General features: G+C 39.8%; 3 protein-coding genes across 3 annotated transcripts; 2 read left to right on the plus strand and 1 right to left on the minus strand.

The window, feature by feature from the left end:
* Window positions 1-69: 69 nt before the first annotated feature.
* LOC108604571 (peroxidase) lies at window positions 70-9805 on the plus strand. The gene is made up of 9 exons (XM_017994102.1): window positions 70-433; window positions 6921-7090; window positions 7147-7350; window positions 7405-7616; window positions 7682-8426; window positions 8751-8907; window positions 8967-9336; window positions 9392-9497; window positions 9557-9805. The coding sequence occupies exons 1-9, from the start codon at window positions 431-433 to the stop codon at window positions 9663-9665; spliced, it is 2076 nt and encodes a 691-aa protein (XP_017849591.1). The 5' UTR covers window positions 70-430; the 3' UTR covers window positions 9666-9805.
* Window positions 9806-9935: 130 nt separating this feature from the next.
* On the minus strand, window positions 9936-12212 carry LOC108601591 (peroxidase). The gene is made up of 5 exons (XM_017989490.1): window positions 10912-12212; window positions 10512-10851; window positions 10252-10450; window positions 10078-10183; window positions 9936-10017 (listed from the first exon to the last, which is right to left on the minus strand). Exons 1-5 carry the CDS (start codon window positions 12210-12212, stop codon window positions 9936-9938), a joined length of 2028 nt encoding a protein of 675 aa, XP_017844979.1.
* Window positions 12213-13246: 1034 nt separating this feature from the next.
* Window positions 13247-13917, plus strand: LOC108602667 (zinc metalloproteinase nas-14). Its single transcript, XM_017990813.1, has 2 exons — window positions 13247-13309; window positions 13366-13917. Exon 2 carries the CDS (start codon window positions 13398-13400, stop codon window positions 13905-13907), a length of 510 nt encoding a protein of 169 aa, XP_017846302.1. The 5' UTR covers window positions 13247-13309; window positions 13366-13397; the 3' UTR covers window positions 13908-13917.
* Window positions 13918-14391: the final 474 nt, after the last annotated feature.

Raw genomic sequence — 14391 nt, forward strand, 5'->3', positions numbered from 1 at the left:
GTCGTTGACGTTGTCGATTCGTTATAAAAGCGCCAAATTCATCGGCCAGCCAGTTAGTTAGCCGTCGACAGTACCTTGGGCCTTGGCTCAAACTCGAATACCCAGGAGCCTCGAGTAGTGTGTGAATTTATTAATTAAATGCATTATAACATACTAACTGTGTGTATGTATATTGCGGTTGTGCTAAATTATTGAATACACCTTAGCTTTGCTCAACTTGGCGTACAGTTCGCGTTTTAGAAAATTTTATTTGCTAATTTTGGGATTGTAAATACTTCTGCGATTTGAAAATCCATTAAGCTGCTAATGCATGTGGTGCGCAATAAACAAATAATAATAATAAAAGTGAAAGATAGTACACAAGCGTGGCAATAAACAAAAATTTAATCACTGCAACTAAAGTTTCAGTTGAGAGAAAGGATACATAATTATGGTAAGTAAAGCTGTTGAAATTTTTACGAGTAATGACAGCTCTAGTTACGACAAAATAAAATGTATTGAGCTTCCTGGTCTAAGCTCTGCATATAAAGTATACGCCCCATAAGCTGGCTGTCCACTAATATAAACATTAAATTATGTTTAACAGCTACTGCCATTGGCTGGCGTTAATTACATATTTAAAATCAAATTATACGCCATTGTCAATGCTTCAACTGTAAATCAGTTTGCTTGCAACAATTACATACGCGCGCGGTATGTGGCACAATAATTGTGTTGAAAACAAACAAAAAATACTATTGCAGTTGTTGTACTTAATTTTTTTTTTTTTAATTAAAAGTAAGGCAATTATTTTAAGATACCAAGCGAATGACCTTCATAGTTGAATTCGTTTTCATTTTCGTCGTAATTATTATTATTGTCTTAAACTATTTGCTAAGCCGCAGACAGCAGCAGCAGCAGCAGCAAGCTGTGGCCATAAACTAACTCCGTAGGGAATGCAAAGCTCCATTCAACATTCACGTACTGGCATTTCTTTATTTTTACGTCAATTACTACACGTCCGACTGCTGGCTTTGTTAAAATTGTTTCAAAGCTGCGCGTGGTCAGCAATTTGCGGCGTCTAATTGGACACGCCCCATTGTTTGATCACCACTGTGATCTGTAGCGCAAAGTCAGTCAACAGACAACATCAAGATCGTTAGCCAGCATAAATTATATGCATATAGAGCTGAGACATTTTGAAGTAAACAAGTGGGGCCAGATGTCGCTTGCATTGAAGTCAAGTAACGACAGTCCGTGGGTATTTAACATACAATTCGATTTTGATTTGTATGCAACATTAAATAGAATAACTCACAAATGGCAGCTGACAACCGCTTTTGAGGCTTACTATAATATATTTCATGCTTACTTTCTCTTCAGCCATAATCCAGTTATGTAAGCTACTTAATGATGATGAATATGCGTATATAACACATGCCTATATGCCATAGCCACAACGCAATTAGACGTCTGGCCATTCACTCGGTTTGCTTTTATGGGTTTTTTTTCCAAAAACCTCAAATCAAAATCCAGAAGCCATACATGCAAATTAGCCTATACGCATTTTAAGCCATGGCACATATACTACTTATTGAAGTCGGAGTTGGTGTTATGCATTAATTAGCTATTGGTACATGCATATTTGTAGTACATAATTAGAGCTGACATGCCATGCTGTCATGACAGTGCAAAAAACAATAGCATTGCTCAGATTTTGTGAAACTTAAACAAAAACTTTGTGCATCGAATTTCAAGAGGAAATAATTTGCCTTTTTCCATATGTACGTTTGTACTTTGAAGTTACTTCTGGTTTTTCTTAATATTATTTGCTAATTTTATGGGAAATATTATATAATTATAGTAGATAACTAGTTAAGATCTCAACTTCAGCTTTAAATTTGACACCAGTCCAATTATTTGTACGTTAAACTGCGTCGAATTTGTGCACAACAAATAACAAGCCAAAAATCATAATAACGTTGTTAAATTTCTCATTTAGTTCGCACAAAAGCCAAATTGGGTAAAACCTGTAAATACGTGCAGTACGTGTGTGTGTGTTTTGGCCAAAAGGAAAAGGTAAATTAAAAACGCGCCAAGACAAATTGCACGCAAGCAGTCGCAAAGCGTAAGAATCCAACAATTCGCCAATCTATCAGCACTGCTAATTAATGTAACAACTTAAGCAAATAAATTAATTGCGCCATTAATTAGCTGAGCGTTGCAAGGAATGCAGTTTTCACAGCTCAAACTAAGCGTGTATAGTTAGCAACAACAACAAAATTAATTTTAAAGCAACGCTGCGTTCGTTCATAATTTCTATATATATTCTCTAAATGTTGCTAACTGTATTTAATTGACATGATTTACAACTGCAATAAGCTAACTGAAAGTGGAAGAAAGCTGAAAGCCACTCAACCCGTTTGGCATCACTATTTACACTTTCAATTTCATTTTGCACGCCAAACAACAGTTGATGTAACCGCTTCAACAACTTGCGCACTTTTCAAAGTCAAGGCCAGCTTAAGTGGCTGTGTCAGTGCCGCCGCCAGACAGTTCGACTATGGCCAGCAGCCGCAACCGTCCAGCCCCAGCCCCAGCCCCAGCCCCAGACACAGACACAGCCGCACTCGCAGTCGCAGTCGCATCTGGCTTGGCCATAATTTCTGTCGATTACAACTTCATCTGGCTAACAAGCAACTTGCTCGGTCGTTGCTGCGACGGCTGCTGCTGTAACTTTTCGCATTGTATATAAATACAAATACATGTGGCGATTGTAAGCCGGCATTTGAATGGCGGTGCGGAAAATTCACATGACGTACGTCTCTCAGCAGCAATAGTAGCTGCTTAGGCGCGATACTTTGAAGATAATTAATCTAATTTAAAATAAAATAAAAACTATGCATAATTATAATATTGTCTCACATATATGCGCACAATGGGAGTGAACATAAGTTGTATGTCAAATGCAATGTCATAATCGCATCTTTTTAGACTGTAGTATAGTTCAGTTAAATGGGACCAAAGATAATAACTACTAGATAGCAATATATACACTATTCTTTGATGCGATCTCCAGTTGGCTAACTGTCACAGCAGTCTAAAATTAAAGATTTAAATTCCTTATTAGTTTCTGAAAAATTTCCATGTATGATTGATTCACAAATAAGGCATCCCAATTTCAATTAAATTGAGTCGATTGAATATATTAATGATGAAATAGATCTTAGAAACGCTTAGAGCTAGAGACATCAAATTTGATATGCAGATACTTCTATACCAAAAGGTCGATTTAGTATTGGAATTTTGCACTATCTACGCACAAGCTGTTAAGTATCCCCTTGCTACAGTGTATTTAATCGTAGACTACGCCCAACTTTACTGCACACTTGTTAATTTTTTAATCACAAGCAATTCGCATGCGTTTTTCACAAATTATTTTTTATTATTGTCTTTTGCTGCCATTGCGTGTTTATTATGATTTCTTTGGTTTATTGTCAGACAATGTCTTAGCTGTGCGCTTTGCTTCCGTTATGCGATTTTTTATGCCGAAAGACAGCATTGTTTTGGCTCTGCTCTGGTTGGCATTGTCACTGTCGCAGTTGGAGCCGGAACCGGGCCGGACGCGGCAATTGCGTTAACAGCATCATAATTACTCTAAATTTAATTGCACTTTACTGCAGCGACATATGTGACGTGCAAACTTCAGCCAAGCAGCACAATTAAATAGAAAAAGCTTAATTAAATTTTTAGTTTTAGTGTTGCGATTTATGAAATAAATTATTTAATAGTATCGCATGCTTAGTATGCAGCCTTGTAAGAAACAAAATGTAATGCAAGTGCTTGTAACCATTGACCATTTATGACATTTCAAAAGCATTCTCAATGCACAGTCTACAGACTTAAACGATAATAATTAACGCACAAAGTAACGCAAGCAGTCATATAAGAATTCGGAATTCATGCAATCCGTTGGCTATTGATGTCGATTGCTTTTGACGTTATGTTATGTAATTAAAAGTAAGCCAATCGACTCTTGGATATCCATAGGTCTACCAGCCGCAGAATCGTGATATGTCAGAGCGCCTGGTGAAAGGCAATTTGTTGTTGTTGGTGCTGATGTTGTTGCCTTGGCTAGAACGACAATAAATACAAATAGGTCTAGAGCTATTGACTTTTGAATGCAGCCATAGTTCAATGAATTTCAATTCAATTATGCCAAACCAATTGTGCGCGGCTTAAAATATTTTTGCATGCCAAGGCGCAATTCAAACGTGTTTTCAAAAACAAATTTTATTATTTATGCGGCAAGTAGACTCAATTCAAAAAGAAGCTGTTGGCATTAATTGAAGCAGTACATTAAAAAATTTGACAACCTGTTGCAACAATTAAAGCAGACCCCAAAATAAAAATTAAGAATCAATTACTTAGCATAATTAAGATTTTGTGATTCGCAAAACACACTCACACACACACACGCATACGCACACGTTTGAATTGCGACCAGTTTGTAAAATTGTTGAACACTTTGTAGTGAATGTTACTGTTTACAGTCATGTGACTTTTGGCCAAGTTAACTAAGCGCCTAATGTGCCACACATCATATGCTTTAGCTATTAAGCGTTGGCCAATTGACTTTTACGAGTTGGCTAGTCTAAGTGCCAGCCTATAAAGGCAGCTGCCGCTGTCATTCGATTGCATAAATTTAGTACACAGGCAAAAAGTCAAGTGAGTATTGCGCAAAACGCTGAGAAGTTGACCACAAAACAAACAACAACTAACTTGTTGCAATTTACTAGAGCAGCGAGATGCGACTTGGGACACTTTCACTTAAAAGGAGATTTCAATTAGTGCTAGTTGCTCTAGGTGCCCCCAGAAAAGCAATTCGACATGTTTTGAGATTTGTGTGCACAACACGTTGCCTCTGGCGCTGTGCAATTTTTAAATGCCTCTTTGTAGACCAAATTGGCAGGCATGTTTCGTACTTATCGATCCGATACTGGCGATGGCTTTATATAAGGCTGCTGCTGCTGTCAAGCCATCAATAAATCAGTCAATTTTTTGCGCCACATTTCTTCGGCATGCCTCGCTGAGCTATTTTACACTTTAATGATCACAGCAAATGTCGTTTTGGCCAATATATGAATTCGTTTTTAATTAGAAGTCGTTAAAGTTGTAAAAAAAATTTGCTCGCTTTTTGCCCACTTTGGTAATTATTGGACATAGGCTTTTGTGGTCTAAACACTTGCTTGTGTGCGTGCGTGCTCCAATTTAATGTTATGGGACTTTAGCTTAAATACTAATCAAGTAAGTATCTATATATTAATTGCTATGTCTTAAGCCGGAGCTACTATTGGCAAAGCTGCACTTACTATTTTATGCAATGAAATATAATGCAGTCTAGTTGCATTTTAATTGTCATGTCAAGCTCTGATAATAGTTTCAACGAGTTTGTTATTGGCCGTGACCAACGATTGTTATCTGGCCAGGCCAGCTGCATTTAGTGCTAAATGCTAATGCTTATTTAACACTAATGTCCTTGGCTATCTTTCGCTTCTATTTATAACTTAGAAAGGCAGTACAAAGTCGGCGCCTGCGGACAGCGGCGTTGTCTACATTTTGCATCGGCATCTGCATCTGGTGACTCAAGAGTTCGCCCATTGTTTTTTGTTTACATTGCAATTAAAACATGGTAACACTAAAAGCCAGCTTCCAGCGTCAGTCACGGCAGTGGTAGCGGTTTGGCTTGGTTTGGTCTAAATATCTATTGCATTTGCATGCAGCTGGCATTTTGTGCAAAAGGTCTGCAACCTTAGTTAGGTAGGCGGCGGGCTGGGTCTACTCTACGCTCGAGGCCAAAGCGGTATAGACAGATTCATTATATAATGCCAGCCATTACAGCAGTTGACAGTCTGTTTACCCAAGAAGTCTGTTAATTGGTCAAATGTGCAGCTTTGCCACAAAAACCAGCAACAATTATGAGACTTTTCACGCTTGCACAGTTCCCATTGCTCAGCAGCTAATGCTGAAGCTAATACAATATTGTTTATACTAAGTCATGTTTACTATTGTAGCGAGTCCGCGTGTCTATCTGTCTGGCTGCCTGTCTGTCTGTCTGTCTGTCCGTGTGTTTGTTTTGGTCCAACACGCGTTGCAAATTGTTACTCTGCGCAATGAACATGTTTCAATGAAAATGTCGCAATGAAAATGAATAATAATGCATATGCTCGTACTGCAGTACAAGTAGTGCATGCATACCAAAAAGGTGATGAAACCAGTTATGACCATAACAGCAGGAGTCCGACTCGCCAGGCGCATAGATCGATTGTTCCCCTTAACTGGTCCACTGCTCCAATGGCCAGCCAGCATGCTAATGCAAATGCTCGCCACTTGCCGGTTCGTGTCTGTTGTCAGTTAACATTAAACGTGGCCTGGCTTGCAGGCCTTAGATTCAAAGACAATAAATTTGGCTCATTTTAATTTAAATTTTTGTATGCAGCAGCAATTCTTGATACTGCGATTACAGTAGACGGCCATAAATTAAAGTAAGAGGACAATTAGAATAAATACATATTTGAAATTTATTGCCACAGTTAGAGTTGAATTCATTTTAATGAATTCAAGCCGAATTTATATTCAGCAATCGCGCAAAATAGGAATTTAAATTTTAGATTACGAATTAAATTTTCAACTTTTTTATAACAGTAGACGCTCGTAAAATAAAATTAGAATTAATATGTATATGAAATTTTTTGCAGCTGGGATTAAAAATTGAACATTGCTGGGCAACAACACAGCTCAAAAATAAATGAAAATAAATTAAATTTCTTAATATAAAATCATTTACTTAGAAATACTTATATGAAATTCAAAATACGCATTTTAAATAGTTCATATTAACTTTTTATTATTAAATTAATTTTTTTAATATTCAATTTCAGTTGTGCCTAAAGCACAACCAAGTGCTTTTAGCCATATTGGCTTTAGTTTCAAGCACAGTAGCACTAAAAGTATCCACTGGCTATCACATTTTGCATAACGAGCCAACACATCATCAGACTAACTATCATGGCTTTAGATTTCTACATAGTCCGGATCCTTTCGTTTACGGGTGAGTTTGGTAAGGCTTTACAAAAATCCTTAAATGATGCTAATTGGCAACTGCAGGAATTCGCTGCCAACTTCCCCGGCTCCGTTGAATCCCTTCCTGCCAGTGGCTAGCGCACTTACTGGCTATGCGCCACCCACAACCGCACCAAGAACTGTCACCTGCCCCAGTCCGCCCAGCATATGTGAGAAGACAGCGTATCGCACTATGGATGGTTCATGCAATCATCTAGAGCGTCCAGGCCTGGGTGTGCCCAACAGCAGGTTAGCAGCAGAGCTTCAATTATTTGCTTTATAAATAAACTTGGTATATGCTAGATATGGTCGCCTGCTGTCGCCCAAATATGCTGATGGCATCTCAGCACCACCAAGATCTATTTCGGGTGATGAGCTGCCCAGCGCTCGTCTGGTATCACTAGTGGCATTTGGAGAACAGGATGTGCCGGATCCACAGTTTACGCTGCACAACATGCAGTGGGGACAGATAATGACACACGACATGAGCATGCAAGCGGGCGGCACACAGTCCAGTAAGTCATCAATATAACTGGCTAATCTTAAGTTTGTTATATATTAAATTTGTTTGCTCGTATAGAGAAACATCCCACTCGCTGCTGCACGGATGACGGGCGTCTGATTGGTCTGGATACTGCGCATAAGACTTGCTTCGCTATTATTGTGCCTCCACATGATCCCGCCTATTCGCAGGTGGGCACAGAGTGTCTGAACTTTGTGCGTACTTTGACGGATCGCGACTCGAACTGTCAGTACACTGGTGGACCAGCGGAGCAGCTGACAGTGGTTACCGCCTATATGGACTTGTCGCTTGTCTACGGCAACTCAATGGAGCAAAATAGCGATATACGCGAATTCCAAGGCGGTCGCATGATTGTCGAGGAACGCAATGGCGCCAAGTGGTTGCCACTCTCTCGCAATGTTACCGGTGACTGCGATGCTGTGGATCCCAATGAGGTCTGCTATAGAGCTGGCGATGTGCGGGTCAATCAAAACCCGGGCTTGGCCATTTTACAGACCATTCTGCTGCGTGAGCACAATCGAATTGCCGATGCGCTGTCCGCATTGAACCCGCACTTTGACGATCGCACGCTGTTCCAAGAAGCACGCAAAATAAATATAGCACAATATCAACATATCAGCTACTATGAGTGGCTGCCAATTTTCCTTGGCGGCGAAAACATGTTCAAGAACCGCCTGATCTATAAGGCGCCTGGTGGCAGCCACGTGAATGATTATGATCCCAATATCGATCCCAGCGTTCTCAATGAACATGCCACAGCGGCCTTCAGATACTTCCATTCACAAATCGAGGGCAGATTGGAGTAAGTATTTGCAAAAATTCGATACACTTTGTCTGAAGGCTAAATGTCCAATTAATCAATTGTCAATTTAAGTACAAAAGCGCTCCAGATACAAATTTTTGAGCGACTATAAAAGGTTGAAACCACAAATTTTGTATATGATTAGATCCGGAGTAGATCCATTTTTAGTTGTGTATATTAACACCACATTTTTAAGAATATACATTCACCTGAATTGCATGAATAGTAACACTCTTAATTTAGTATATATTAAGTATTATGAGTAATATATTTCGAGATTATATCAAAGACGTTAATTAATATCAATATGATTTCTTATTAAAGCCTGCTTTCGGAACTGCGCTCAGTGTTAGGCTCTCTGACTCTGAGCGATTGGTTCAATCGTCCTGGCATTATTGAGGTTGGCGATAACTTTGATTCGCTGACTAGAGGCCATGCCACGCAGCCTGAGGAACTGACGGATATTAACTTTGATCGTCAAGTATAAAACGCTGTCTATTTAACTGTATGATATATATAAATAATATAATACTCTTGCAGATCAAGCACTTCCTGTTTAGACGTAATATGCCCTTTGGCTCGGACTTGCGTTCTCTGGACATCCAACGTAATCGTGATCATGGCTTGGCTTCTTACAACGATATGCGTGAATTCTGTGGTCTGACTCGCGCTCACTCCTGGGAGGGCTATGGAGATTTGATAAGTCCACAAGTAATTGAGAAACTCAAGTCGCTGTACGAAAGCCATGAGGATGTGGACTTGACTGTAGGAGCCTCCCTGGAAGCTCATGTTGCTGGCGCATTGGCGGGTCCCACTTTCCTTTGCGTACTTACTGAACAATTCTATAGAACACGCGTGGGCGATCGTTTCTTCTATGAAAATGGCGACAAAATGACGGGCTTTACCCCTGGTATATTAAAATTATTTTAATACTTAGCTGCAACTAATCTTTGAGTTATTTTTAGATCAACTGGTTGAGATACGTAAGGCCAGCATGGCGCGTTTGCTTTGCGACAACGGTAATCATATTGAAAATATGCAGCATGCAGCCTTCAAAACTGTTTCGGCATCGTAAGTACAAGCTCAGTATATAAATATTAAATGATTATTTACATGTTTATATTTAACAGCAATCCCGTTGTGCCATGCTCCAACATACCACTGGTGGATCTAACAAAATGGATTGATCTTAATGGTCATGCCACTCCGGATCATGCAGCTATTTTTGGAAAGAAATAATGATACTATTATGTTATTTAGCCCATGGATTTTGTCATTAACTAGTTCAAAATATAATAACAATTAGCTTAAACAATTAACAGATTGTGTAAATCAAACTCCATGTATTATATTGCCCCTTTTTTATGTAAATAAATTCACACCAGTTTATAAGAAATCAAATGTCTATATTTTCTACATATAACAACAAAATAATGCAGCGGAATTTGAACTTAGGATTACACATGAAAAATGAATAAGCAGAATAAAAACAAGTATTGATTGCTAGACTTAGTTAATCAATTGAGGACTCAAGTCCTGCCATTTGGTAAGATCAGTCTGAGGTATTTCATGGCAGCTCAGCAGCGTATTGCTATAATAAGAAATCAGAGTTATGCACTCATTTTAATAAGTGGAGACGTTGCCTACTTACCGTGAGTTGGGGAAGATGAACACATTAGGTTGAATGTCATGCAAGCCTTGCACATTGTTGCAGAACAAACCAGCCAGACTAGTCTTGCGAATCTCTGCGAGTTGACCTGCAATTTTGGATTATGATTAGATGAATCAGCTGTGAATGGAAACCCAATTGGGCTAAGCTACTTACCACGTGAAAAGCCGCTCAGATGATTCTCACGCTCAAAAAAGAAGCGATCACCACGACGCAAGTTGAGGAACTGTTTGCTTATAATGCAATGCAATGTGGGTCCAAAGATCGAGTCGGGTACATGGAACTCAACAGTGCCGCCTACGCTGAGCTCAACTTCCTCTGGGCTGACATAAAGTTTGCGCAGCATGGAGATTTTCTATATAAAAAGTGTTTGTAAATTAATATGGCCACATAAATAAATTGTTTAGTCTGCCTACATCCTTGGGCACTTCGCGTTCCAGATCCTCCCAGAGCTGGGCACGGCGCAGGCCGCAAAGCTCACGTGCATCATTGTAGGAAGCAAGACCAAAGTCACGAGCACGCTGAATATCAATTGCCTTGAGATCAGAGCCAAAGTCCTCAAAGATCTTACGATTGAAGTAATGCTTAATCTCACGATCGATATGCCCATCTGTGCGCTTTTGAAGCTGTGTGGCCATGCCACGCACGAGATCGGCAAAGTTGTAGTTGCTTTGCAGCAGACGAATGGTTTCGGGATTCTCGAAAAAGTCGCTAAGACGCAACGTTTGGTTTGAGTAGCGATTGGGCGCCACCAAGCTGCAAATAAATAAACATTAAATAATTTAAATAAAGCAAAAGTGGTAACCAAATACTTACGAGAACCAGCCGGGAATATGATGATGGGCATAGCGGAAGGCGGCAGAAGCGAACTCGGCATATGGACCAGCATTAACACCCTCATCGTAATCGTTCACATATTCCGTATTGTCATCCGAGTAGGCATAGGTGAGTCCATTGAGGTGCATATTGTTGCTGCCCAGCACTACGCCCAACCATTCGTAGTATGTAATGCGCTGATATTGTGCAATATTGATCTTTCTCGCTTCCTGATACAAGCGCTCATCGTTGTAGTGTGGATTCAATAGCGCCAGCTGCTCGGCCAGACGATTGTGCTCGCGTAGAAAGATTGTGTGCACTACAGCTACGGTGGGCGTGAAGCGATTACGTCTGTCTGGCAGACTGTAGCACTCGTTGTTCTGACCACATTGACCGTCCTCATTAAGGCTCACCGGCATCCACTGCTGGCCATTGGCAAAGCTGGTGCGCAGCTGTCCTGCCTTGAAGGTACGCGCATTGCGGGCCTCCTCAGCCGTACTGCCATACACAGAGGATAAGTCCAGGTAGGCCGTGACCACAGACAGCTTCTCACTGTGCGGCAGATTGCTCTTGGGGCAGATGGCATCAGCATCGGATATACTGCGTGCAAAGTGCAGGCAAGTCTTGCCAGTATTATAGGCAATGGGGCCACCGGCAGCTAGAGTAATGGGCTGGCACAGTGGATGATTCGGTTTCTCGCAGCAATCCCTTGGAGCGCCCTGCGTAGTCAGCAAACTAATGTCGTGGGAGACAAACTGGCCAAACTGCATCGAGGCCACAGTACGGAATTTATCCATATAGGTCTTCTCACCATACATTGAGAGCGAGATAAGGCGAGCATTGGGCACTGTGTAACCTTGACCCATGTAGCTTGGACGCAGCAGACGACGGTATCTGGCTGAAGCAATGCCAAAGTCCGGATAGAGCAAATTGTTGCAGGAGCCATCGGCACTGCGATAATACAAGTTCTGGGTATTGTTCAGACAATTGCTGGGTGCAATGCCGCATCGAATGGGCTGCGTGGCGGGCTTGTTGTCCGACCAGCTGCTCTGGCCCATGCTGCTGCTGGTGTATTTGGGCAAGAAAGTCTTTATCAGCGCATCCAGATTGCGTTCGTTTATAACAGCGGGTCGCACTTCGTAGCTCGGACTGTGTCTCTTCTGTTTGCTGAATGCCTCTGCCGCATCTAAAGCTGCCGAATGCGCGTAGGGGCAGCCACCCGATAGCGTGGGCGGCCCGTGGGCCAAAGATGTGCTGATTACCAGCAGTGACAAGCCAACAATGCCAATTAATACTCCCATGGTTAACGCAACAGTGACAACTGAGACAACTATGATGGTTTTTGCTTAATGCCACTGAATATATAGAGCGATGATCAAATTCTATTGTTTTCACTTATCGCACGATCTTCAGGTGTCAGTCGTGACTTTTGCTTACGGAAATCTTTCGAATACATAGGCACGCACTTGCTGTGTGAAATTCTTAACGATCGCAAAGATTTAAACAAAAATATGCAACATAGCCAGAATGAAAGATTGCACTTTTTTTCAATGGAAATTACAGACGTGAAACTTTTTTTGTTAATTACCACGTCAGTAAGCGTAGTTATTACAAAAAGTTTTTCTGTCTGCTTAAGCTCTTTTCAACCATGTACATATATATGATAGTAAATAAGTTTATACATCTACAAAGTTGTGAAAATTGTCACCGTGCAGATGCTCGAGACTTTTTTTACAATTGTATTGTATGATATGAATTGATATAAACAAATATAAGGCTTAAGAACAACGAAGACAAGATAAACATTAAAATGTATTTACTTTTTTTCTTTAATGTATGTGGCTTAGCTATTATATAATATAATATACTGATATTTATTTTATAATATATATATATTTGTCATATACTGGTATATTTTAAGCAAACTCAGCTGTTTATTGGCGGTTCACATGAATTGCCAATGGCTTACTACAAGCCTCTGACTCTTACGCTATTCTTGCGGGCTTAATCCGAAATGTATGAGCACAGTATGCGGCACCAAGAATATTTATTAGATTTAATTCTAGAAATTTAAATGTAATGCGGGCCTAATGATACATATTTTATTTTGTTTTCTGTGCAAAAAAGTATAAAAGCCCACTGATTTTTCTAAAATTTAAAACATTTCAAATATGTTTGGCCTCAAGCACACTTTATCCTACAGTTTGGTGCTTTTGGCATTGAATTTTATTCAAGCCCAGCCAATTAATCAGCATGGGGAGTTTACTAAGGTAGATGACATGTTACTAAGTACTGTACAACTGGAGCACTTGAGGGGAAACGATTTACAGTGCCTTGAGTAACCCAAAGTATTATTGGCCAAACGCCACACTTGTCTATCACATCACAAATGAATTTTGTAAGTATTTCAGTTTAATAGTCAACCAATACCTGATAACTTTATTTCTATCCTAGCTTCTGCCGAAATCGAGAAAATCAAGAAGGCCATGTCAGATATATCGAAGAGAACCTGTGTGACTTTTCGTGAAACCTTCCATCCCACTGAACCCCAGGTGACTATACAACGCAAGTACGATTCATGCGTAGCTCACGTGGGCTATCAAAATGGAACACAAATTCTTAACCTGGCCGTGGACTGCATGGCTTCGGGCAGGATAAAACATGAGCTGCTCCATGCTCTTGGCTTTGTGCACATGCATTGTGACCCGAGGCGGGATAACTATGTGAAAATCCTCGAAGAAAACATCATCGAAGGACAAGAGTACAATTTTGAAAAGTACCCAGCCACTGAAATCACAGATTTGGGTCTGGAATATGATTATGGTAGTATTATGCACTATAGCACAACAGAATTCACAAAAAATGGTTTACCGACTATGATTCCTCTGCAACCTGGCGTTAGAATTGGACAGCTTGATGGCTTAAGTCCTAAGGATTTCCAGAAAATAGCTCGAGTATACTGCCAGAAAAAGAACAACAACAACAATGCAATTTAAAATTTATATATTTTAGATGGAATAAATAGTTATTGTTTGCTTTAGCAATTAATATTGAATTGTTTGGTTACCTAAGAATCATTTGTGATATCCTGTTTACTTACATAAGTGTTTTGAGCGTTCGCCTTGCAAAAGCGTCTAACGATGATTAAAGCCACGCCCTTTCTTCGTGTGGAAAGTTTCAGTTTGGAATGGTGAAAAACTTGAATATAGTCATGATCTTAAGACTACATGTGTGTGATGAATTTAAAAAAAATCCGTTCATATATAATACTTGGACATTTAATTGATAAGACTTAACAATAGCCAAGCAAAATATGTTATAAATTAAATGATGTTAGCTTTATTTATTTTCATTTATGTATTGCAAATTTCCACCACACACGAATTATAGCTGCTTTATTCTCGTTCAATTTATGTATGTGATTTATATAATTAATTAATGTATTGTAATTTAATGATTCAGTCTAATCACACAGAATCG

This window comes from Drosophila busckii, chromosome 3R (genome assembly GCF_011750605.1).
Source record: "Drosophila busckii strain San Diego stock center, stock number 13000-0081.31 chromosome 3R, ASM1175060v1, whole genome shotgun sequence".
NCBI classification, from domain to species: domain Eukaryota; kingdom Metazoa; phylum Arthropoda; class Insecta; order Diptera; family Drosophilidae; genus Drosophila; species Drosophila busckii.